This window comes from Garra rufa, chromosome 16 (genome assembly GCF_049309525.1).
Source record: "Garra rufa chromosome 16, GarRuf1.0, whole genome shotgun sequence".
Taxonomy (NCBI): Eukaryota; Metazoa; Chordata; class Actinopteri; order Cypriniformes; family Cyprinidae; genus Garra; species Garra rufa.
In genome coordinates, this window is record NC_133376.1 from 3717853 (window position 1) to 3743807 (window position 25955).

At 38.7% G+C, this 25955-nt stretch overlaps 2 protein-coding genes across 5 annotated transcripts in view; both read right to left on the reverse strand.

Annotated features, from left to right (window-relative positions):
- Positions 1 to 292: 292 nt before the first annotated feature.
- cnga2a (cyclic nucleotide gated channel subunit alpha 2a) lies at positions 293 to 14578 on the reverse strand. 3 transcript variants are annotated; one of them, XM_073820613.1, is made up of 6 exons: positions 14472 to 14578; positions 14246 to 14356; positions 2603 to 2772; positions 2388 to 2502; positions 1903 to 2009; positions 293 to 1770 (listed from the first exon to the last, which is right to left on the reverse strand). In XM_073820613.1, exons 1-6 carry the CDS (start codon positions 14576 to 14578, stop codon positions 350 to 352), a joined length of 2031 nt encoding a protein of 676 aa, XP_073676714.1. In that variant the 3' UTR covers positions 293 to 349. The 3 variants fall into 3 exon arrangements, with proteins under 3 accessions (XP_073676714.1, XP_073676715.1, XP_073676716.1); XM_073820614.1 differs by having other exon boundaries at positions 2388 to 2495; positions 2602 to 2772; XM_073820615.1 differs by lacking the exons at positions 14246 to 14356; positions 14472 to 14578 and having other exon boundaries at positions 2388 to 2558; positions 2599 to 2762.
- Positions 14579 to 20179: 5601 nt separating this feature from the next.
- Positions 20180 to 25955, reverse strand: part of pls3 (plastin 3 (T isoform)) — a 47952-nt gene continuing 42176 nt past the window's right edge. For both annotated transcript variants that reach the window (XM_073820386.1, XM_073820385.1), the window contains exons 13-16: positions 25719 to 25852; positions 23718 to 23841; positions 23470 to 23594; positions 20180 to 21285 (exon numbers count right to left, since the gene is read on the reverse strand). In XM_073820386.1, coding sequence (XP_073676487.1) covers positions 21153 to 21285; positions 23470 to 23594; positions 23718 to 23841; positions 25719 to 25852 — 516 coding nt within the window. In that variant the 3' untranslated portion in view covers positions 20180 to 21152. The remainder of the gene's footprint in view (positions 21286 to 23469; positions 23595 to 23717; positions 23842 to 25718; positions 25853 to 25955) is intronic.

Consider the following 25955-nt stretch of genomic DNA (forward strand, 5'->3'; position numbering starts at 1 on the left):
GCACCATTGGTTTGTGAAACTACACAGACGTTAACAAATCAGGCTTCAGTAACAGGAGTACACAGGAGTTTCCCCATATAGTCATCTAGGACGATGCAATGAGGGTTACCTTTCGATAAGGAACATTTTTAGAATTTTTTAGAGAATGTTATCCTACCTTTTAGCAAAATATTCTGGGAACTAAAATAAAACTGAAAATATTACCTGAACATGAAAAATTTCTAGCTGGGTCTACCCTACAAACATAATAAGTTTATTTATATGTTATATAAGTTATAAGTTTAATCCCATATGCATATAAACAATTGTTGTAAAGTGTTCATATATTATTGCTATTATTGCTAAGTGCTCAGAGTGTGATGTTGACCTCACTGTGTGTACCGTCACCATCAACAGTGCTTTCATTGCCATCCGAGAGGAATCCGCTGCCAGAGTGCCGTGTCCTACACTCCAGTGCAGTGAGTCTCTGCTTCAGGCGTTGTTGAGTAGCTGTGTACTCAGCCAGTAAACGAGCAAACCGAGTCTGTAATATTTCAAGAGAAGCTTCCAATCTCTGTACTTTCTCCTCAACCCGTTCTTCTCCCATTCCACCTGCATCCAACTCGTCCAGCAGACCCTCCTTCAGAAGAATCTGTCTTCCCCTCTCTTCCAGAGCTTTCTTAGCATCAGGATACTCCATTACAGCCTCCATCAGGTCATCCTTTGACAAACAAAAGAGGTCAGAGTAGCCAATGCTACGGATGTTAGCTGTGCGACGGTTGCCCATTTTGCTGCCTTTGATGTTGAGGATGCTAATTTCACCAAAGCAGCTGCCGGACGTCAAGTGTGCATACTGGGTCACCCCATCATCGGCCACAACAGCAAGGCGACCCTCTTTGATGATGTACATCTCTTTTCCTATGTCTCCTTTTCGGCAGATGTAGTCTCCGGGACTGAAGACCTGTGGCCGCAACTTAAGCACCAGTTCAACCAAAAGTCCAGCTTCACAATCCTGGAAGATACGGACCTTCTTCAGTGTATCCAGATGCACATTGATAGCAATCTCAGCCCGTAGTTTGTTGGGCAGATTCTTTAGGGCATCCTGCTCACCAATTGCTTTCTTGTTGGTCCACAAGTAGTCAAACCATTTGATGACTCTAGCTTCCAGCTCTTTGCTGACCTTTCTGAACTGCATGTAGTGTTTGATGGCATCGATGTGAGCCTGGAACTCAGCTCGTGTGGCATTCATGTTTGAGATCATGGCTCCTACGTTACCAACAATGGTGGCGAAAATGAGAACACCAACAAGGAAATCAAAAACAACAAAAAGATACTCCTCATCCCGCACTGGAGCTGGCATTTCCCCAATGGTTGTCAGTGTGAGGGTTGACCAGTAGAGGCAGTAGACGTATCCTCGAGTGAGTGTCCCAAACTCAGGGTCAGAGATGTTTGGGTAGACCCACTGGTCGGATCCAAATCCCAGAGACTTAGAAATGGCAAAGTAGATGCAGGCGTTCCAGTGAATGATGACTAGGATATAGAGCACCAAGTTGCAAATGCGGAACATGTTGGGGTAGTTTGTGCGAGTCTCTGTGCGGTCAAAGAACTCAAACAGACGTGAGAAGCGCATCAGCCGATTGAAGCGCAGCTCTGGCACATGAATGCCAATGGCGATGTAAGCTAGATCCGTAGGTAGTATGGATAACAGGTCTAGCTTGAATTGCATTGTGTGAAAATAGCTTTCTCTTAACTTAGTAAGGTCCTTCACCAGAAGACCCTGCTCAAGGAAACCTATAGTAAAGATATACATTGTCAGTTCTGCATGATTACTCATATACAGTGTACCGAAGCACCTATTAAATTATTAGAGCAAAGTGTCACAACAACTCATCAAAAACATAGGAGATGCTGGAAGATTCTGACCTGTTCTCAGTCTCACACAGGTGTCCATTATATAAATGACATCAGAGAGATAATCCAAAACCAGCCACAGAATGAAGTTCCTGGTTTGAAGCTCATCAAAGCAGGCCCTGTGACAAATAATGAAACACCATCAGATTGATTCAGGACTAACCCTTTCACATATGACACAAAAACACTTATTTACATGAATCATCATCAAAATGAGAGCCTAGATCACACAGACTTGCTCTTGAGGTCTAATTATACCGCTTGGATTTAATGGAAGAACAGCTGCTACAAATACCTTCCTCACAGGCTCTACATGCAGCATTCAGAATCCAAAATGAGTAGGTTTATTCCTTCTTTCACTTATTGTGTTTAGATTATTTTACTGTATAATTTTCTGACAAGTTTTACATTGGAATCAATGGTTTCATTTTAGAATTTTAGCTCAGAAATGCTTTTGATGTTTATTATTTTAAAAAAGGACATTTCTTTTGTCTTACCTAGCCACCACAAAGCACCAGTTGTACAACACAGCCGTGGCAATAACAAACAGCCAGCGGTAGTACAGGTCATCAGCAGGTGCCAGTATGAAAACATCAGACTTTTTTCTGATAACCAAATACATTTTAGTAAATTTTGTGTTTGCATCTGTGTTCAACGAGGCAATAGACATTTTATACAGTTGTACATAATGGTGCAAGAGAACAAACTCACTTGCTTTTGGCACTGTTGTTTCCATCATGATCTGGTCTGATGCTTATTCGACTGGGAGCAATTTGAAGTTCAGGTCCTCTGAAGCGCTCCAAGAAAGAATCTGGCCTTTCCTCCTCTTCCTGAAGGCTTTTATGGGCCCATTCTCTAAGAGTGACCACCATACTCACCAGCCTTGGAAACAAAGGGAACTAATGAATCAGTGTGGAAATACCCATCTTGAGCAATCACATTCTTCATGTATTTCAGGAGTTTTATCTTTTCAGATATAATACCTTAGAATTTAAATGATATCTTCTATAATATAAATTATATATATTAAATGATTTTGACTTTATATGTGTAATGGGGCTCTCTCTGCTGGCCTGGCATTACAATATGATACAGTGCCCTCCACTAATATTGGCACCCTTGATAAATATGAGCAAAGGTGGCGGTAAAAATAAAACTGCATCGTGTATCCTTTAGATCTTTTATTCAAAAAATTCACAAAATTCTAATCTTTTATTGAAGTGCAACAATTGAAACTGGGGGGGAAATCTCATTATCAAATAAACGTTTTTCTTTTGTTCACGTTGGCCACAATTATTGGCACCCCTAGAAATTTGTCTAAGTAAAATATCTCTGAAGTATATTCCCATTAATATTACAATATTTTTAGTGGCTAGGAGTATAAAATTGTTCAGCCATGACTTTCTGTTCCACAGGATTATAAATATGAGGAACACAAAGGCCAAATTCCCTTAATCATCCATCACAAGGAGTAAAACCAAAGAATGTAGCTGTGATGTGCAGAACAAGTTTGTTGAGCTTCACAAAATAGAAAGAGGCTGTAAGAAAAGAGCTAACGCATTGAAAAACCCCATTTTTTACCATTAGGTCAATAAGAAATTCCAATCAACTAAAGATACAAATTTACCAAGTTCAAATCTACCTGGAAGATGACATGTGTCTATATCACCCTAATACACACTGAGGAGGAGAGTTTGAGTGGTTAAAGACTCCCCAAGGATCACAGCTGGGGAATTTCAGAGATTAGTTAGGTCTTGGGGTCTGAAAGCCTAAAATAAAATAATCAAACAGCCCCTATATCACCACATGTTGTTCCAGAGGGTTTCAAGAAAAATCTTACTCGCTCATCCAAAAACTCCAGCATATTCAGTTGTCAGACAAGACTGAAACTTCAAACAGGACTGGCTTCTATGGTCAGATGAAGCTAAAAATGGGCTTTTTGGCAACAACCCCACCAGATGGGTTTGGTTCAAACAGTGATAAAAAGTACCCCATGCCCACGGTTAAAAATACTGCTGGGTCTTTAATGTTGTGGGCCCATTTTTCTGCCGGAGGTCCTGGACACCTTGTTTAGATACATGGCATTATGGATTCTGTCAAATACCAATGGATAAAAAATCTAAACCTGACTGCCTCTGTTAGAAATCTTATATGGGCTGTGGTTGGATCTTCCATCAGGACAATGATCCAAAACAAACATCAAAATCAACACAAAAATGTGTCACTGAGCACAGAATGAAGCTTGTGCCATGGCCATCCCGGTTCCCTGACCTGAACCCTGTAGAAACTGAAGAGAAGAAGCACCAACATGAAGCTGGGAATCTGAAGGATCTGGAGAGATTCTGTATAAAGGAATGGTCTCTGATCTCTGGTCAGGTGTTCTCCAAACTCATTAGACGTTGTTAGAGAAAACTCAGAGCTGTTATTTTGGGAAAAGGACACTGATATAATTGGGTGCCAATAATTGTGGTCAACCTGAACTAGAGAAAAACATTGATTTCATAATGAGTTTCCATTGTTTTACTTCAACGAAAGGTTAGATTTTTGTGAATTTTTTGAATGAAAGATCTAAATGTAACCCCCGTTAGACGACTGGAACAGAAGGTTTACTCATAAAGGAAAAGGAAAAACAATCATTCACCAGAATTTAAATGATTGTTGTAGGACACTACAAGTTAATTAAGATCCAATCAGAAGACAAGATTTCGTGAGAGGCAAGGCACACACACACACATATGTTTTAAATGCGCTTATTTATATAAAATAAAGATGTTTGTTTTGTTTGGGAGGGAAATTTGGCAGGATACACAGATTGAATGTGTCAATGACACTACATGAAGGGCAAAAGTAAACCAAAATAAATACAAATTCAAATACACATATCAATCAGCTTCGAATCTGACTTCCAAACAAATAAATTACCCAATATGAACCAAAATTAAAACCCTAAACACAGAAAATTATTTTCTTCCAAATTAAATTAAACTGGACTCAAATGTTCAATTGTAGGTTCAATCTCCTCAATCTCTCTTTTCCTCTTACATGCACAACTTAATACATACTCAAGTTCAGTGAGTACAAAGAAATAACTCAAATGTCAAAAAAAAAAGTGTAAATTCCTGCTGTAACACTTATTTATACAAAATAAAGTTGCATAAATACAACTGAATATGCAACTGTACTGAATATCAATTCAGCAGCAATAATGCTGAAGATGAACAGTTCAAAAGTGAAGTGTCAGTCCAATTAACAACAAATTATATTCTGTCCTCAGTTCCTTATAATCAATGATCCAGCGTTCAAAACAAAGAAAGTGTTAGATACTTCAAACCTTCAACAATCCAGTGAAATATGTTCGTTGGAGGCAACGCAATACAGATGTCCACAGAGACAAAAGAAAGACGTTTCTGGTCGATCTACGGTTGGCTCGCCATCTTCACTCGGTGCACGATTGCAATGTTCATATCAGTGCAGTCCACGAATAGAAAGATCCAGATCCTAGACTCTAAGAAAACAAACTGGCCGATTCCCTTGTGTATTAATGATATTTCTTATTTTTCTTTCAGGTTTCCACCGGATGACGCAACGATGGCCCACTCCATCGGACCTCAGCGCGACAGCGGTCACACGGATCACAAGATACAAGTAAGTCCTTCCAACTATTTAAACTTCTCAACAAAATATGTGCAAGATAACTTGCGCAGTTCGTTCTTTACAACGTATTTTTCTGATAAAATCCGATAAATCAAAACTTCACGCAACTTCTAACTCAAGCTTCTCTTCTCGTACTTTCTCTTCTGTCGGTTCCCTAATGGGCGGAGTCAGCTTTGCCTACTTATACTCGATTGGCTGCTCACCTGCGCAGCACAGACTAAGGGTTTAAAACGAAATAAAGTTTTAAAGTTTTTATCTACTCACTGTCCTGATACCACAAGTAACCCACATCCAAGGAGAAATAAATATTAAAATAAAGTTAAATAAATAAATGTATATATATATACACACTATTTATCTTTTATCGCATTATTTCTACCTACATTCCCCAGTTATTTAGCCCAACCATATTCGCACACTGATTTAGACCACAAATGTTTTTGAGCCTGGGTTACACCCTCCCCCTTTAGAACCATGCAAGTCCCTTTGCATGTTGCCAGTAGCTACACACTCTTGTGTTGCCGGACAGCTCGTATGGGAGCAATCTTGCAGGGACTCTGAAAAGGCTTCATTCAGACCCTGAAGGAGGGACTGAACTATGGTTACCAAAGGGTTCCCCAATTTCGGGTAAGTCAAGATTTTAGGCTTCTCTTTTGTCCGAACAGACCTCCTTAGCTCATTTTGTGGGTCTACAACTTCGATAGCTTCTGTGTTGACTTCCATATTTTCTACATCATTTAATTCCTCTCCAGCTGGACTGGACTCTGACACAGAAGGTTCCCCATTAAAACTTGGGTTTTGCGCTACCAACGCAGCTGAAGGGGGAAGGTCAACAAATCCTTCTCTCTCAGATGGGACTGCAGGATTCTCAGGTAAGTTCTCCTCAAGATTTACAGGTAAGTTCTCTTCAAGATTTACAGGTAAGTTCTCTTCAAGATTTACAGGTAAGTTCTCTTCGGGATTTACAGGTGGGTTCTCAATAACCTGTGATTCAGGCGTTTCACTCGCTAAGCCTGTTCCCAAGGGTTGAGCAATGTCCTCCTTACCAGGTTGTGTCACTTTGGAAGTATGGACTGTAAATGACTCGCCTACAACTTCAAATTGGGGTCCTGGATGATCATCTTCCTCTTCTGAATCAGGGGTATCTTCTTCAGAGCATTTAAAAATTGCTTTACTTCGTGTTTTGCGACTGGGAACCAAACTGCATGTCTCGAGTTCACTCACATCAGAGGAAAGAGTTCCGCAGGGAAGCAACAAGTCACGGTGTAGCGTTCGAGTAGGCCCTGTTTGGAACTCAGGGCATACTTTGTACACAGGTAAATCACCATAACGGTCCACCACCACGTAGACTGTTTCCTCCCATTTGTCGGCAAGTTTATTCTTTCCTCTCAATCTAACACTTCTCACAAGAACTCGGTCACCCTTGTCCAACTCGGATGCTGTCACACGTTTGTCGTAACGCGTCTTATTTTTCTCAGCCATCCTTTTGGAGTTTTCAACTGCAATGCGGAAACTCTCCTCAAGACTTGACTTTAGATTCTTTACATACTGAGAATGTGTCACGTCTGCCTTATCTTTGAGAGGTAGTCCAAACGCTAAATCTACCGGAAGCCTGGGTTGTCGCCCAAACATCAACTCATAAGGGCTAAACCCGGTTGTTTCATTTCTGGTGCAGTTGTATGCGTGTACGAGTGGCTTTACATACTCCTTCCAGCAGCTTTTCTTCTTGGCCTCCAGGGTTCCAAGCATATTTAGCAAAGTTCTGTTGAACCTTTCAACAGGATTACCTCTCGGATGGTATGGGGTTGTTCTAACTTTCCGCACTCCAGCAATATCACACAGTTCTTTGATCAAGAGGGATTCAAAATCAGGGCCTCGGTCGCTGTGAAGGCGCTCAGGATAGCCATAATGACATATAAACTGCTCCCACAGACACTTCGCAACGGTCTTGGCTTTCTGATTTGGGGTAGGGATGGCAAGGGCATACTTCGTGAAGTGATCAGTTATCACCAATACGTCCTTTGCATTACTGTGGTCCGGCTCGAGTGTAAGGAAGTCCATGCATACCAATTGTAAAGGACGGTTGGTTAAAATGTTCACGAGTGGTGCTGCTTTTTCGGGTAAGACTTTTCTTCGAATACATCGACCACATGTTCTTATCTTATGCTCTATATCTGAAGCCATTTTGGGCCAATAGAATCGATTCCGTGCTAAATCCAAAGTGCGATCAATCCCCATGTGGCCAAGGTCATCATGCAGATGTTTAAGCACATCAGAATGATATTCTTCAGGTAAAACCAACTGATACATAACCTTATCAGCCACACTCCTCTTTCGATAAAGGACTCCATCATGGAACTCCAGTCGTTCTCGTTCTCGAAGAAGGTAAGGTAACCTAGGAAGAGCATCACGGACAGTTCTTGAAGGAGTCCCTCCAGTCTGGATTTGAGTAATGACTTCTCTTATACAGGGATCGGCCAGTTGTGCTCTTTGAATTTCTGAAGGAGATAGATGGGGGATTGTTGGCAGTCCTCCACACTCATCTTCTTGCAAATAAACATTAGGCACTGCAGCTGTCTGCATTGTCAGGGAACTGATGAAAGCAGCGGGTAAATCATGTGAATACTCAGACCATAGAGTAAGACGACTGTCGCAAATGGCTCTTACTACCTCACCACTGATCTCCTGCTTTTCAGCTTCTGCGGTGAGCCGTTCGGCAAAGGTAAGTATTTGGTTTTCCTCACTGCGAGAAGCATCTTCTGCAGGGAATTCTGAATGAGGTCGCCGAGACAAGGCGTCTGCATCTACATTCTGTTTCCCGCACCTGTACTGCAGTTTGAAATTGTAAGTAGAAAGCGTTGCTAACCACCTATAACCAACTGCATCAAGCTTGGCAGTGGAAAGAACGTAGGTTAAGGGGTTACTATCTGTCACTACCTTGAAGGTGCTGCCATAAAGGAAGTCGTGGAACTTCTCTGTGACCGCCCACTTTAATGCTAGAAATTCTAGTTTATGGGCGGGGTACCTGGATTCACTAGATGAAAGTCCCCGACTCGCATAAGCAATAACCCTTACTTGACCATCCTGCTCTTGGTACAGGGTGGCACCTAGTCCTGATGTGCTTGCGTCCGTGTGCAGGATATAGGGTAGCTTGGGGTCAGCGAATGCTAACACGGGAGCAGTAGTAAGTTCCTCAATGATTTGATCAAATGCCCTTTGACAAGCTGTTGTCCACCTACTATTAAACAAATCCTTTGGATTCCGATAAAGTCTGTTGTTTTGTGACTTAATGCCCTGACGAATAGGGGGGTATCCCGCAGTTAAGTCATTCAAGGGTTTGACCTTTTTGGAAAAATCTTTGACGAAGCGACGGTAATAACCGATGAATCCTAGGAATGACCGAAGTTCTTTTAAATTCCTTGGAACTGGCCAAGTTTTGACTGCTGCTACCTTGTCGGGGTCTGTTTGCACTCCCTTGTCGGACACTATATGTCCAAGATACCTGACCGAGGTCTGTGCAAAGATGCATTTTTCTGGGGCGAGTTTCAAACCGTATTCCTTCAGTCTCCTCAAGACCTTCAGCAACCTTTCTTCGTGTTCCTCCAAATCCTTGGAAAACACAATTATGTCATCTATAAAGACAAGAACTTCACGGAGATTAATATCCGCCATACACTTCTCCATGAGTCTTTGAAAGGTGCTTGGCGCATTAGTGACACCTTGAGGCATACGGTTGAACTCATAGAACCCTGCAGGACACACAAATGCAGTCTTTGCTTTGTCCTTCTCCTCAACTTCAATTTGGTAGAACCCAGACTTCAAGTCGAGTACTGAGAACCACTTGGATCCTACCAGAGCCATAAAGGTGTCCTCCAATTTTGGGAGTGCATACGCATCTTTAATGGTTCGTTGGTTTAATTTCCGATAGTCTATGCATAATCTGATATCGCCACTCTTCTTTCTCACAATAACAATCGGTGAAGAATAGGGCGACATAGATTCTCGTATGACCCCTGCGTCAAGCAATTCCTGCAAATGTTTCTTCACGGCCTCCAGGTCTTCCGGGTGTATAGGCCTTGGCCGATGTTTGAATGGTGTCTCGTCCATAAGGTTAATTTTATGTTTAACCTTATCAGTGCGTCCGAAATCTTGGGAATGTAAGGAAAAGACTTCTGGCATCTCCCTTAACTGTCCAATAAGCCTCTCTTTCCATTTTGGTGGAATGGGCGAATCGCCAAAGTTGAACTCAAGAGAAGAATTCGGAACGAATTCTGTTTCATCCACTTTCTTGGGCTGTTTATTTGAGATTACAGACTGGACAGCCTTTAATTCAGCTACAATACATCTTGCAGGAATTGTAATGTCGTGAGTGGTAGGATTTGAGATTACTACAGGTAAACGACAAGGTTTAGACTCCCCAAGGGTAACCACACATGCCTTAACAATCAAGCCACCCGGCAAAGAAGAAGAGGATGGATGTTCAACAACTACCCATTTGTCGGGGTACACTCCCCGAACAGAAACTGTACCACAAAGAACTGTACTTTGACCAGCTGGAATCATTCGAGGTTGCTTCTCAGGTAAATGCACTAGCCCGACATTTCCTTCCACCGCCTGTTTTTGACGTAACTCCAGGATTTTAAGGACCTGCTTATACCCGCAAGAGGGTGAAAAGTACTGGGGTTTTTGTTGTGAAAAGTCCTTGTACAGTTCGTCCAAGGTATTCGTGCCAATCAATATAGACGGCTGAAAGGTTGAAGGAAGATCAGGTGTGACAAGAGCTAAGGTAGGCACCTCCATACCGATTCCAACAAAATCTCTGGGAAAGGTGATAGTAACTTCAACGTAACCTAGATAGGGAACATTTTGACCATTTGCACTCTCAACTTCAAGCAAATTGTCTAAAGAGTGAATTTGTTGGTCACAGAGATTCCTGTTGTAGAAAGATTGCGTGATGGTGGTGACTTGCGAACCTGTGTCGAGTAAACAGTCAAATGTCTTTCCTGCTATATCAACTTGGGCAGTACATCTAGTCCCAATTAACCCCCTTGGTATGAATGACTGCCGTGAGTTCACCTGTGCTTGTGCCATCAACACTTTATGTTGTTTGGGACACTCTGAATTGGTCTCAGTTCCTGCTTGCCCCACAGCAGGAACTGTTGCTAGTTTAACCGTGGCTTGGGGCTGCCGTACTGCAAATCCCATTCATTCTGGCGCTTTGTGAGTTGGGCTCTTTTTTCTGCTACCAATGTAGGATTTGGATCATTTGAACAGGAGCTGGCAATATGCCCTTCATCTCCACATCTGAAACAGTATCCCGGTTTAGGTCTAGCTGGCTGCGATTTGTCTGAAGCTTTGTCTTTTCCCTTGGGAGTACCTGCACTTTGCCTGCTTGCAGATTTGATAGCACTCGTCTTACAATTTGATTTGTCTTTGAGCTGTTTTGAGGTTAGTACTGCGAGCTGCTTTTGGAGCTCTGTTATTTGACTTGCCAATTGAGCAGTAACAGAATGCAACTGAGTCACATCATCTCCAACAGCTGTCTGAGACTGTACTACAACACGCTGCTTAGAACTTCCCAAGTGTTGCTTCATCCGCACACTTTTTGAAGCATGTTTGCTCTCCTCAATGCGTAGCATTGTCATTAACTCGGCGAAGGATGGAGGTGAATCCTTTTTCTGCTCTAATTGCAGCTCCAAAAGCAAGGAGCTTTCCCAGCATCCTCTGCAAAACTGTTTAAGCAGATGCTTATTTATCTCTGAGCTAAGTACTCCACCACGTCGCATGGTGGTCTGTAATGCCACGTGTAGTCGCTGCAAATAAGCGGAAGACTTCTCTCCTGGGTTCTGAAATGTGTTCAGAAATTTGGCAAACAATTCATCGCCATCTTCGATGGGTGCAAACGCAGAATCGAGAAGTTGAATGTAAGCTAAAGGCAATGCTGTAGAACTAAGGGATTTTACAATGTCTGCCGCTGGTGAAAGGAGACTCTCACAGATTCTGCGTACTCTGTGAAAATCTGAAACCGTTGGGTCTTGAAGAAGAAGTTCAGCGCTGGTGCGCCAAGTTTCATAATCGGCCTCATTGGGTGGACGGGGAACTCGCCCAGAGAAAGCACGGAGTCGCAACGGTGAGTTCCCAGACACTGCAAGGTCACTAGTGCGTACAAGATGCTCTACCACAACTTTTTGCACTGCAGGTGGACTTAAATCACTGACAGTGAGTGATGGAGATTCTGGGCTTGTTGCTGCAGAAGCTGGCGGAACAGAGTGAGGTCGTGCAGCATTTACCGATGCCTGAGACTGCCTAAAAGTGGAATCGGTTTGGGGCAGGTCCGCTGAATGAGCAGGTAAAGTGCCATCAGCTTCGACAGGGGCGGGCTCAGAACATGGTTTTGGCACAACTTTCTCTTGAATATGAACTAACATGCCCCTCAGAACATCCTCAAAACTTTCCCCACTACGGCTTGCCAATGCTTCCAGCTCACTGAGGTAAGTTTGGGTTGTGGTCTTTCCCAGCTTCTGGACATAAATATCTGACAGGGCTGTCACACGGAAAGTGACATCGGGATTATTTTGTGCTTGTTGGACATAGGGAAGCATTGTTCGTAAAGATTGCACCGCTAGTCCTGAGCTGAATTCAACTATTAAAGACTTCTCGGTTCCTAAACTGGGATCACTCACTGAGATTGTTCTATTTATTCTCCCGTACTGCTTCACATAGTCTAAGATTTCCTCATCCACTTCAGTTTCGGTTATGCCATTAATTAAAATAGCATTTGGGACTTTTATGCTTTCTTTTTCTACAATCTCCATCTTGTTCCCCTTTTTTTTCCTTCGTTCACTACACTAGTTTTCACTAGTTTTCTCAAGACAGGAACTATTAGTGAATAATAGTTAGTATGTGTGTGTGGTTCCCTTTTTCTCTCCTGGCTGGCTCGCCACAAATGAGTGTAACCCCCGTTAGACGACTGGAACAGAAGGTTTACTCATAAAGGAAAAGGAAAAACAATCATTCACCAGAATTTAAATGATTGTTGTAGGACACTACAAGTTAATTAAGATCCAATCAGAAGACAAGATTTCGTGAGAGGCAAGGCACACACACACACATATGTTTTAAATGCGTTTATTTATATAAAATAAAGATGTTTGTTTTGTTTGGGAGGGAAATTTGGCAGGATACACAGATTGAATGTGTCAATGACACTACATGAAGGGCAAAAGTAAACCAAAATAAATACAAATTCAAATACACATATCAATCAGCTTCGAATCTGACTTCCAAACAAATAAATTACCCAATATGAACCAAAATTAAAACCCTAAACACAGAAAATTATTTTCTTCCAAATTAAATTAAACTGGACTCAAATGTTCAATTGTAGGTTCAATCTCCTCAATCTCTCTTTTCCTCTTACATGCACAACTTAATACATACTCAAGTTCAGTGAGTACAAAGAAATAACTCAAATGTCAAAAAAAAGTGTAAATTCCTGCTGTAACACTTATTTATACAAAATAAAGTTGCATAAATACAACTGAATATGCAACTGTACTGAATATCAATTCAGCAGCAATAATGCTGAAGATGAACAGTTCAAAAGTGAAGTGTCAGTCCAATTAACAACAAATTATATTCTGTCCTCAGTTCCTTATAATCAATGATCCAGCGTTCAAAACAAAGAAAGTGTTAGATACTTCAAACCTTCAACAATCCAGTGAAATATGTTCGTTGGAGGCAACGCAATACAGATGTCCACAGAGACAAAAGAAAGACGTTTCTGGTCGATCTACGGTTGGCTCGCCATCTTCACTCGGTGCACGATTGCAATGTTCATATCAGTGCAGTCCACGAATAGAAAGATCCAGATCCTAGACTCTAAGAAAACAAACTGGCCGATTCCCTTGTGTATTAATGATATTTCTTATTTTTCTTTCAGGTTTCCACCGGATGACGCAACGATGGCCCACTCCATCGGACCTCAGCGCGACAGCGGTCACACGGATCACAAGATACAAGTAAGTCCTTCCAACTATTTAAACTTCTCAACAAAATATGTGCAAGATAACTTGCGCAGTTCGTTCTTTACAACGTATTTTTCTGATAAAATCCGATAAATCAAAACTTCACGCAACTTCTAACTCAAGCTTCTCTTCTCGTACTTTCTCTTCTGTCGGTTCCCTAATGGGCGGAGTCAGCTTTGCCTACTTATACTCGATTGGCTGCTCACCTGCGCAGCACAGACTAAGGGTTTAAAACGAAATAAAGTTTTAAAGTTTTTATCTACTCACTGTCCTGATACCACAAGTAACCCACATCCAAGGAGAAATAAATATTAAAATAAAGTTAAATAAATAAATGTATATATATATACACACTATTTATCTTTTATCGCATTATTTCTACCTACATTCCCCAGTTATTTAGCCCAACCATATTCGCACACTGATTTAGACCACAAATGTTTTTGAGCCTGGGTTACATAAAGGATAAACAATGCAGATTTATTTTCACTGACACCTTTGCTCATATTTACCAAGGGTGCCAACATTAGTGGAGGGCACTGTATGTTCTGTGCACTTGAAGTACAATGCTACAAAATACTACAAAGATTGTTTTCCAAATGTAAAATCCACCAATTTCAGATTCAAATTCCAATAAATGCAAATGCACTGAAGAAACTATCCATGCTGCTCACCTTGACAGCGCCCCTCTGCCACGGAAGGAGTTCTGTGAGCTCAGTCCACGCGGTTCGAGGGTGGCCACTCGCTGTAATTCTGATGATGTGTCATCACATATGGACTGACCACTGCATTGGCAAAAGAGTCAAAATAGGGATGTATACAGACTGACAGACCATATCTGACCATTAGACAACTGATGGTAATTGTTAAGCACAAAAATAGCTGTAACTGCGATCTCACCGGCTGAGAGTGCTATCAGCGCGCTCTGACTCATCTTCAACAGACGTCTTCACAGACAGTCTGTGAGCTGATAAATCCATGCTCTCCACCAACACTTGGCCGGTCATGCTGTAAAAGAGTTTGTCCTGGAATAAGACCTCATTCTCAGCAACATGCACTAAATCACACTGTTGCACAAGAGTTTTAGTGGCAATGTATGTGACAGTCAAATATATTTATAGGGCTTTCAGTTGATTTTAAATGTTATCAAATGAACTGCATATGCAGAATAATTTTTAGTAAATCACAAATAGTATAGCTCAATTTTCAATGAGTGTGAAGCCATCATTTGCAGCTCAGAAATTTATAAAAATAAGGCTTTTTTAAAATCTATAATAAATACATGATGACCTTCTAACTTTGTTGTGTATTTTTGTGAACTGTTATTGTATTAAAATAACATTGTTTTGTAGAACCAGGTCTATCAGTGTAACACTTTAATCAATATGTATTATCAGCTCAAAAGGTAAACAGCTTTTGTGTTTTGGTACATTGATAACATGAAGCTGCTTTTTGGTATATGAAAGCAAGCAGATATTTATTGGTGCACTGTGCTTGTCTTATTTTAGCCTGTAAAAATGATTTGAATCATACAATATATTTGTGTAAATTAAAATATTGATACGTGCTATAAATAACACTAGATTCGGTGAATTGTCACATCACTGAAAACATGTTACAACAATATACTTCAGAAGTCAGTATATTGTTTGTTGTATTTCCATACTGTTGAACAAAAACCCATTACTGCCAGTTTGTGTGAGAGATGCAGTTAGTTAGATACAGTCAGTAAAAATACAGTAAAAACAGTAATATTGTGAAATATTACTTAAGGTAAAACATTTGTTTTCTTTTATTAATATATTTTAAAATGTACTTTATTCCTGTAGTAGCAAAGCTGCTTTGTAGTGTACAAATTCAAGCATATTTTTATTGACACACATTTTTTTGTATGTTATTTTAGCCTGCATATATATATATATATAAACAATTATTTGTTGAATCAACTTAAAATAATTTGTTACCTGGCTGCCTTATAATATTAAGTTCAGTCAACTCAAAAAAATTTAGTCAACTTAAAATTTTAAGGCAGCAGGATAACAACTTATTTTAAGTTTACTCAACAAATTAATTTTTTTACAGTATATATATATATATATATATATATATATATATATATATATATATATATAATTAAAATACAGTAATTAAAAAAATACAGTAATTCTGCGATGCAAAAATGCTACACTATTTTTGTGGATTCACTGATGAATTAAAAGCTTCAATTTACAAAAACAGCATTTATTTGAAAAAGAAATATTTTATAACATTATAAATGTCTTTACTTTTAATAAAATTATCAAAAGTAAAGACATTTATAATGTTAATGCATAATATTTCACAATACTACTGTTCTGACAGAAATTTCTGGTCCAGTAAAAGGCCTTGGTGAGCAGAAGAAACTTCTTTCAAAAATATTGAAAAATAAATAAATAAACAAACCCTAGTGAAAAATACATACTAAAATGTATTTGAAATACATTATATCAAATACATTTATATCATACATATTCATGTACTTAATAAAAATATCATGCAATTGTACTTTTAGTATACTTAACTGGTATACTTTAGGTCTGCTAAATTGGAACAACTAATGGTGCACTTTATATGTGTGGAAGTAGTGTTGAAGTCCAACTAAAAATATACTAAAGTACATTTAATTGTGCTTAAGTGGAACTATTGCAAGTATATTTCAAGTAAACTTTCAATAACTTGCATTTAAAGACCATTATTCAAAGATCATACAATCCTCATCAATAGTGGCATTAAAACATATTTTAGACTTAATATTAAGAAATGTATATTATGCACAAGTAGTACTCAAATTACATTTTTATATCGGTACATCTTGAGCGATATGTCAGTAAATATGTTAATATATTTTAAATATGCTTAGTATAAAATAAATGTATTTTAAATATATTACTTTTTTTCTAGGGAACAAACTAACAAACAAATAAAAAAATAAATAAATAGTCCTAATTCCAAACATTTGACTGATAGTATACTGTATATATTTAATAACTATGTAAGTTGACTGGCCTTGGTAGTTCAAGAAAATAGCCAATTGTCCTCTTACTGTGTCCCCCAGTGTCTAAGGATTGCACTTAGGCTCTTAAAAACATTTGAGAAAAAAAAAAAAAACACTGCAAGGTGACCAGAAGTAACCTTAGAATCCAGATCTTTATGGCTGTGTTTCCATCCGTTGTTTTAGCACCCAACATCCACAGTACTGACAGGGAAAATCTCAAAATATTATTTAGATGATTAATTATTACTATTACTATTACTTAATATGCACAAGATTTCCTAAAATACTATATAACAGTACATTGACGATTAAGGAATAGAAGCGTAATGTTTATTCACTCACCTGCTTGTATTTTTGAGTTGTTTCAGGTTCAAGTGGCGGTGTATTAATTCGTCAAGAGTATGAAGAACATGCTTCTGAAGTCTTCAAACATCCTTCTTCTCCTAAACTCTGAAGAGTCGTCCTCTGACTTCAGCGCAGTGATGTTTTACCTGCTTGTTTGATGAATCTGTGCATTTATTCCAGAGAAATCTGATGTGAGGGCTGTGGTGTGATTGAAAGGCTGAGAGGGGAGATGAGTGTCTAGAGGCAGGAGGGGGATGAGAGACACATTACCATACGCACTTCAGACATCACACACCTCCTCAGCGCTCACTCATCTCTCCCAGCAGCTTCAACATCAATCTCTGTGTCTTTTTCTCCATCCTCTGTTTCTTTAAACTCTGATGTGTTTGCATGTCCAGCGCAGTTGTGTGATTGAAAGCTCCTCCTGTGGTTTTCTGAGAGGGCGAGCACTGCGCTCAGGCTTATTGTTATTCCAGCAGATGCTTGTGTGTTTGAAGTGCTCTGATTGCAGCGCTGTGTTTTTGAAGCTCATGCTTTGCTCTGGTCAGCACTTGATTACACATACAAGGACTGTTTGCTGCTGTATCCTCAACCATGTCATCAGTGGTAAATATATCAGTGGTTTTTACTGATTGATTTACCACACAAGAGAATGATTACAGAAATATTGATGTAAATCAAATACTTTGCATGAATATAATACTATGTCGAAAGGCCTACTATTACTATTTAAAAGAACTGTTTTCTGTATTAAAGTATTTTTTTCTCCGTGCAATGATTTTTTTGGGTTCTGTTTATTATATGTATTTGTTCCTGTAAATTTTCAGCATGTCACATGATCCTTCAAAAAATCTATGCTGATTTGCTGCTTGAGAAACATTTCTGACTGTTATCAATGTTGAGAACAATTGTGGTGTTTTATATTTTTGCGAAAACTGTGATACACAATTCCAAAATTAATACTTTTTTTTTAGCAATAAAGATGCATTAAATAGGTGTCAATTATAAAGTTACAAAATATTTCAAATAAATGCTGTTCTTTTGACCTTTCTAGATGGAAGATGAAGATCAATGCAAACAGTCTTTAATAAATCCACACAAGCTTAAATCACAGGAAAGACAGGCGGGATAAACGAGCCAATACACACATAAACTTAAAGTGATAGTTTACCCAAAAATTAAAATTAGCCCATAATTTACTCACCCTCCATGCATCCTAGGTGTATATGACTTCCTTCTTTCAGACAAATCCAGTCAGTTATATTAAAAATTATCCTGGCATTTCCAGCTTTAGAACTGCATAGACAGGCGTTTCTCTTCATCAGTCCAAAACAAGTCCAACAAAGTGCATCCATCCATAATAAAAAGTGCCTCACATGGCTTTAGGGGGGTGAATAAAGGTCTCCTGGTGTGAATCGATGCATTTTTGTAAGAAAAATATCCAATCAATATCACTTTAATCTAGCTTGCACCTGCTGGTCGTACCTCTCTGGGCTACCAAGCAGACTGCTGTCACGATCAACTGATCAACAGGAGCAATGGCAGCCACAGAGAGGCACCTGTGGGTGAACTTGGCTGACATTGGGGAGAAGGAGAAACGCATTCTCATCGATTCGCCATTTCTTCTTCAAAGCTGCTCGGCCCATCCTTTGAGACAGTGGTTGGAAAGTTCAGGGCGAGGTGAAGGTAGGTCTGCGGCTTTTGAGTACATTCCACACTGGTAGAAGTCCAAATCCCCCTCTGAGGGGACTGGACTGTCCCGGTCTGAGGACTGGAGACAGAGCCAGAAGGTGAGCATCACCACTCATAGTCCTCCTCCACCAAGGAGTAAGTTAGTTAAGAAAAGATACGATGCGAAAGGGGTCTTTTAAGTTGGAGGCTCCCGCATAGCACCACCTCAGGGACCCATGGGGAGTGGTTTTTGCCTTAGTTTGTTTGGCGCATCCTAGGGTTGTGTTGAACCCTCTCTTTTTCAAGTTTTTGAAATTGAGTCCTCCCCAAGAAGAGCTTTTCTAATCTCTAGAACCCAACAGGATCTTTTTTCACCTCAAATTGCAAACCCTTCTTGCTGTAGAGCACCCGTGGGTGCTAGAGTTTGAAGAGTCCTTGTAAAGACTCTGGTTCAGTGTGAATTCCCTTGAATAGTGATATATTTGCGTGAGTTACGACCATTACCTAATTTAGGGTCATTAAGTCGCGTCTTTCTCTCATTTTAAGAGCTTGGTTTAATTTCTTGTATGAAAAAGGCCCAGACCTTTCTCCTAGTATTGACAAGAGGGGTTTCTTTTGCAACAAGTTTGCATGCCTTTTTTGTAATGCTGAGTCTTGAGAACAACATGAAGAGCACCAGTTTTGGTAAATACCTTTGCCAGTCAGGACTTCAGGATCATCGCCCTGATATGAGCTTTGTCAGGTCCCTGAAATCATACCACCTAAAGACAACAAGATCAAGTAGTAGCAGCTAGTGCTTTTTGATATGCAATTCTTTAAGACTGAGTGCATAGTACTTCCCTTATTCTTCCAGAGGGTCTTTAAAATGGGTCCTCTGCCCCCCAGAGTTACATATTTTAGGAGCCCAATAAAGAGACAATGAGACACTCTTGTTGTCAGTCTTCATATACTTATTGATAGTAAGGCAGTTATGGTAGTAGTTACATTTAAGTATTGAGTAGGGTTAAGGGATCTAGAATCTGTTAATGCATTAATTTGTGCTTCATGAGTACTAATAATCAGCCAATATGCTAGTAATATGCATGCTGATATGCAACTACTTAATAGTGACTAGTGTTCCCTAATGTGTTACCCTACAATATTACTGTTTTTTTTTGTTCAAAACAATGAGATTTCTTAGGGAAAAAAATTATGGTTTACAAGAATGAAAGTATTGGCGGCCCTATGAGGTAATGAGGCATAAATGAATGAACGAATGAATGAATGTTGTTGTTGCTTCTGCTTGATTTGTCACACTGGAAATTATGACATTACATTATTATGCCTTACAACTGTTGATCATCATATAGTTGACCATGGAGAAAAAAATAATATGATAATCAGCATTTTTTTGCACTAATCAGATTTCAGGTATTTGACTAAACTAGTAAAAAGTTTCATTTTACACGATAGCTTTACTGTTTCACTTGAGCAATACAATTCATTCCAACCATCATGACACAAAACACTGTTCACGGAAAAAGAAAAAGAAAGCAAGGAAGACATGCTGAAGCTGAAATACTATGCACAGTTGCATTTTCTGCTTTATTTGTATGATGTTTTTCAGTTACAGACATTTGGATTGAGCTGCTTCGGTCCATAGATAACATGCTGCCGTACGACCAGCCACTTCCAGTTTCATTCCCGGCAACACAGTCACTTATCATCAACCAACGGTAACAGGTTTGAGAATGACCACATGTGATGACCTTCCTCTGCGTCAAAGTTTATTCGTCATCTTCGCAGCGAACGAACAGCATGGATTGGTTAATGCTTAAAGCTTTTAAAGGCATTTTCTGAGGAGTGTATTGTTTTAAATAAAAAATATAGATCATGCATAGTTCATTCTGTTTGGATGTCTCTTGTACGTAAAAAGAGTATACATATACATAAGACAAAAAGTACGCTGAGATTTAACTATGGAATGTGTTCAAGTGTCTCACTGAAACGTTCCCGGTAAATTTTGTAACATATAAAACATAAAGAGGAATTAGCGAAGGTCCAATTCAATGATTCAAACACAATCATGTTCTGCATAGAGGCAATACTGCATCTAGTAAGGCCAGTCGTGACTCTAAATGTCCAAAGCTGTCAAACTGTCAAAACTACACCTATCACTCGTACATACATCCTTTATCAATTATGTAAATAGAGTATTGCAAAGCCGAGTCTGACATGGGTTGGATCCAGCGCAGATATGCTTAAGTCATCTCGCATTTCATCGAAGATATAATTTGGTATTAATCTGTCCCTTTCGCAGATGGAATCGTAATTGTTTTGGTCTAAAAGAACCAACCCTCCCCTTCCATTAACTTCAAGCCCATTTTAACATTGCAGTCCTGCCAAACTTAAGCATGATTCTTTAACATCTGTTGGCATTTTTCTTTTTTTTTTATTGTGGTTGTAATAAATTTACTGAACCAGAAGCCTTTCAACCAGCAAAATGGCTTTTGGGTAGGACATCAGCCTCTGATTGTCCGCGGCGTCCCGTTTTACGCCCTCTTCATCCCTCTGCCCATTAGACACGCGAACACCGTCATCACCATCTTGGGTTTGACCTCCACTAGATCGTCAGGCAGGGCGTACACACGAGCGCCAATCTTCCTGGCCATGGATACAGCAAACCTGAAAGAGACAGACAGAAATCACCTTGCTTTACTGAGAAATACTACACAGATTATATAGCCTTCTTTGTTTGTGTCACAATTCGGGATCAAAGCAATTCTGCAATGCATTGCAATTCAATTTCAGGATCAATTTTGAAATTGTGTGCACTAGAAACCACTGTATTCTGCTCGCTGCTAATTACACACACAACACTGAATAAGTATATAAATTTGCATAACGTTTCATGGTTGAAGTGATTTAAAAAAGCAATTGCAGGCTATGTGGGATATTCTCACCGCAGCTGTGTTTCACTTTTTGTGAGCGGTTGAATGCAACTGCCTCTCAAAATGCTTTCATGGTGTGAAATTAATGTAAATAGTCAAGTTATGTCTTGAACACAGGACAAAACATCTGGGCCCGTATTCACAAAACATTTTATCTTAGAACTAAGAGTTCTCCTAAATAGCAGTAAAAGTTTTTAGCTATGAGTTTTCTCTTAAAACTTATTCACAAAGCTGCTGAGACAAACTTTTACTAAGGAATAGAGAGAAGTCTTAAGCTAAGACTAAGCGCGGGGTTGACCTTGTTGCTATGGATGATGTCAGCATGCTAACTAACTATGCACACAGTGATTGGCTGATCTGTCAGAGATTTATTCATAAAATATTGTAGAGGCCGACATTATGTTGCCATATTCAAATAAAGGTTTAAAAATAAAGATGTTGCCACTAATGTCAATTAGTGTCAATATTTAAACAAGTGTATGTTCAGCTAATTGTCTTTCATGTGTGCTTCTCATAAACAATTAGCAGATATGCATATAAACAACATTTTAATTGACCGACTAGAATAATCAGGGTTGATAGTAAGACATGCAAAATGCAAAAGAAAACCAAACTGGACTCAAAAACAGCTTCTTACCCAACCTGTTAATGAAAACAAGGATATAATCAAAGGAAAATTTGGAATATGGATAACTTCCAAAACCAAAAAAGATGCATGGGAAAACATGTGTGTGTCAATAAATGCAACATGTTCCTAAACTTTTACGTTCCAAGGCAGATAGCCGGGCAACAGCCATTTTAGCCCTGCTAAATAAAAAAAAAAAAAAAAAAATGGAAACAATTAAAAAAATTTTTTTTATGTTTTTAGTGGTTAAAATAGAAATTGTATTGGTTGTAATGGTGCCTGTTAATCTCTACTGATAATAGGTTACCTTCTATTGGTGGCTTGTTAAGACTACTAAATCCTAATGGAATATGTCCCAAAAAACAGTACAGGAAACCATTTATTAATGCTTTTAATGGCTAAAAGTTGATGGTTTGTAACATTTGTAATGGTATTTGTAGTGGAAACAATTAGAATTTCTGTGATGATTGTTTTTTTTTCCAGCAGAGATGATAGGCCTAGTTTGTGATTTGGTTTTAGTGACTTACAGTAGGAGTCATCTTCACTACTCCTAATGTTTCACAGATTTAGGAGCTAGTTTTATTGTTAAAATGCTTTGTGAAATACTCTTAGAGTAAAAATTTAGGAGTCCTAAATTTAGGATTGACACGCCCTTTATTTTTAAGATTTTCTCCTAAATCGGCAAGTTATGAGCTACTTTTAGCCTTAAGATGTTGTGTGAATACGGGCCCTGATATGTTAAAGGGGTCCTATTATGCTTGCAAATGCAATCGGAGTTATACTAAAAATAATCCTGGCACTCCCAGGCTTTAGAACGACAATCGCAATGCAGTGGGACTGCTAACCAATCACAACACATTTCGTTTTTGGAAGGCGGACCTTCATCAAACCCGGAACTAATGGAGCCATTTGTGCCAGCTTGGGGAGAAAGCTATTGTAATAATGTAAATGATGTAAAAAAATAATGCGTTTTTCGAACCACCAAGCATGAGAGCATGTTCTACTGCACCCCAAAACAAAACAAAAAACTTTGTAAAAGAGCATAATATGTAGATTTGTGGATTAGTGTGAATGAAATAGTCAAACAGCAATAATACTGAGAAAAAGAAAAAAGTCAATCACTGCTCTTGTCTGAAAGCTTTCAGATGCTTAAATCACTCTCAGATACTTGTATCAGAGTATGATCAAGTTTGACAGCATGCATATATTTTATGGTTCACACATTTACAAACACATTCAAATATCGCAATGCTGCATGCATGTTATCTACTAAACACTCTTTTGAAATGTTACTTTGCATTGTCCAGTTTGTCTTCATCGCTAAGGCTTCCTCTCTTCACGAGGTCGTAGTTGACGCAGCCGGGCTGGATGGCATCAATCAGGTCCAGCACCGCCAGACTGGAGCTGATCTCTTTGTCCTACAGTCCAGAACATTACACTTACTTCTGATGTTCACCAAACACATGCAGCTACATGAATACGGCTGCTGTATGAAGCATGTATATATGTATATGTTAGCTGACAAATGAAGGCTTGCGCACCTTGAAACTGGATATTTTGGTTGACTTTCCTGCTTGTGACAAAGTCGAGTTAACCCAGTTGACGATAATGTCGTCGTTGACCTTCTGCCCGTCGCCCAGGCCTTCTAGTACATTCAGAGTGTATCTGAAGAAACAGCACAAAGATTCATCAGAATCTGTTTACTGGCACATTTCTACACTATTACTACTACACAAACTATCAAAGCTTTCTATCCATAGTCTGCCAATGGGGTAAGAAAAATAATCGAGTTTCTGTTTGAAATAAATTTTTTTGCTTACCCCATTGGCAGATATTTTTCTTGTTCAAAGTAAAAACTTTAATTTTGACTTCTGAAAACAAGAAAATAGTTTTTACTTGTCTAGAAAATCCTTCTTGATTTAAGAACTTTGAGATATTTTGGCTGGAAACAAGACAAACGATCTAAGTAAGAAAATCATTTTTTGCACAGCTGGGTAACTGATTACATGTAATCTAGATTATGTAATCCGATTCCAAAAATTGAGTACTTGTAATTAGACTAAATTACATTTTAAAATACTCGTAATCAGACTACAGTTTCTTTTTATGGATTATACAATATCAATAAATTATTCACAATTTATTGATTCTTCTCAATTCTTCTAGTTCTTCTAGAAAGTTTTGTTAAAATTTCAGGTTTAAGAGGTGTTTCAACATTGCATCAACTACTGGTAAAATTAAATGCACAAATTCACAAAGTTTTTGTGATTCTCTGATTCTTTTTTTTACTTAATATATTTACTTGTATAGGTATATGAGATTTAAAAATAAACATTTTTTTAAGATAAGTATCAAATTTGCATGTTTTTTTTCTCTCTGGCATTGGTTATGGTCACAAGGCACACAGATGCTAGTAAACAAATTAAATATTTCATTTTTTAGTCATGTAATTTGGAATCAGTAACATATTACAATTTGTAAGTAAACTACCCAGCTCTGTGCATTAGGTATCATAAACTTATAACAAAAGACAATTTATTTATCCTTTATCTAGGTCATTGTCAATTTATTAATACGCTGTTGTTCATTCTTATTTAAACTACTAGGATGTTTTTATGCTTTTAAAAGTCTCTTCTGCTCACCAAGGCTGCATTTATCTGATCAAAAACACTGTGAAATATTACTATTAGAATATTTTTAAAATGTAATTTATTTTTGTGATCAAAATTATTATTTTTTTTACTTCAATCTTCAATGTCATATGATCCTTTAGACATCACTCTAATATGCTGATTTGTTGCTCAAGAAACATTTATTATCATTATTGAATGTTGAAAACAGATCTGATGCTTTATGTTTTTGTGCAAACCATGATACATTTTATTTATTTGAAAGACATAACATTATAAATGTCTTTAATGTTACCAATGTATTTTCAATGGTCAATGTGGAGTGTCCTTGCTGAATTAAAGTATTAATTTCTTTCAAAATTGGTTTGAATGGTACTGTATATACACTGTTTTACAATATTTATTATTCATTTGACTTAGATATAGGGCTGTCACAGTAAATTGATTTGTAGATCGTACCTGCAATTTTCCGGGTCCATTGCAATTTCTTTCTTGAATCGATTCTGAACGTTACTTTTCATGCTCTGCTTGCAGAGTTGCCAGGTTGAACTTAAAATAATCATTTATAAAGTTCAAAAGGTTGAGCAAATAACAAAAGTGTTTACAGTGGGCCGTGTTTACATTAATCTGGCATCACAAAAGCATGAAAGCCAAGGTGCAAGTACATTTAACCACCTAATTAGTTGAATGCACAAACACTCTTCTTAATGAGCATTTAAGTGTGTAGTTAAAAACTAGCCAGAGCACCATCTGCTGTTAAAAACTAAGCTTAGAATTGATTCCAAAGATCGATAATGTGACACCCCTATTTAGATATTTACTATTAGGCCTACATGCTTTGTTTTTTTTTTTTTTTAAGCTTATAGGATACATCTATGTCAACAATATCTATGCTAAAAGTTTCAGATGTACCTCCTCATGAGCTGCCAGACCAGGGCCAGAGTGAGCGTTGGGTTCCCATCATTCAAGTCTTGTCCCCCGATGCCCACCAGCGAGAAATTGGCTTTGGTCTTCCCCAGTTCCACAGCGTAGTTACAGTTCTCCAGCTGGACACACAAAAACACATAAATGCAGAGACGGAGGACAAAACAGCACAGAAAACTAGCTGAATGCTCTCGGTTTGTCAAAGAGCAGTTTCTGAGGTTTTTT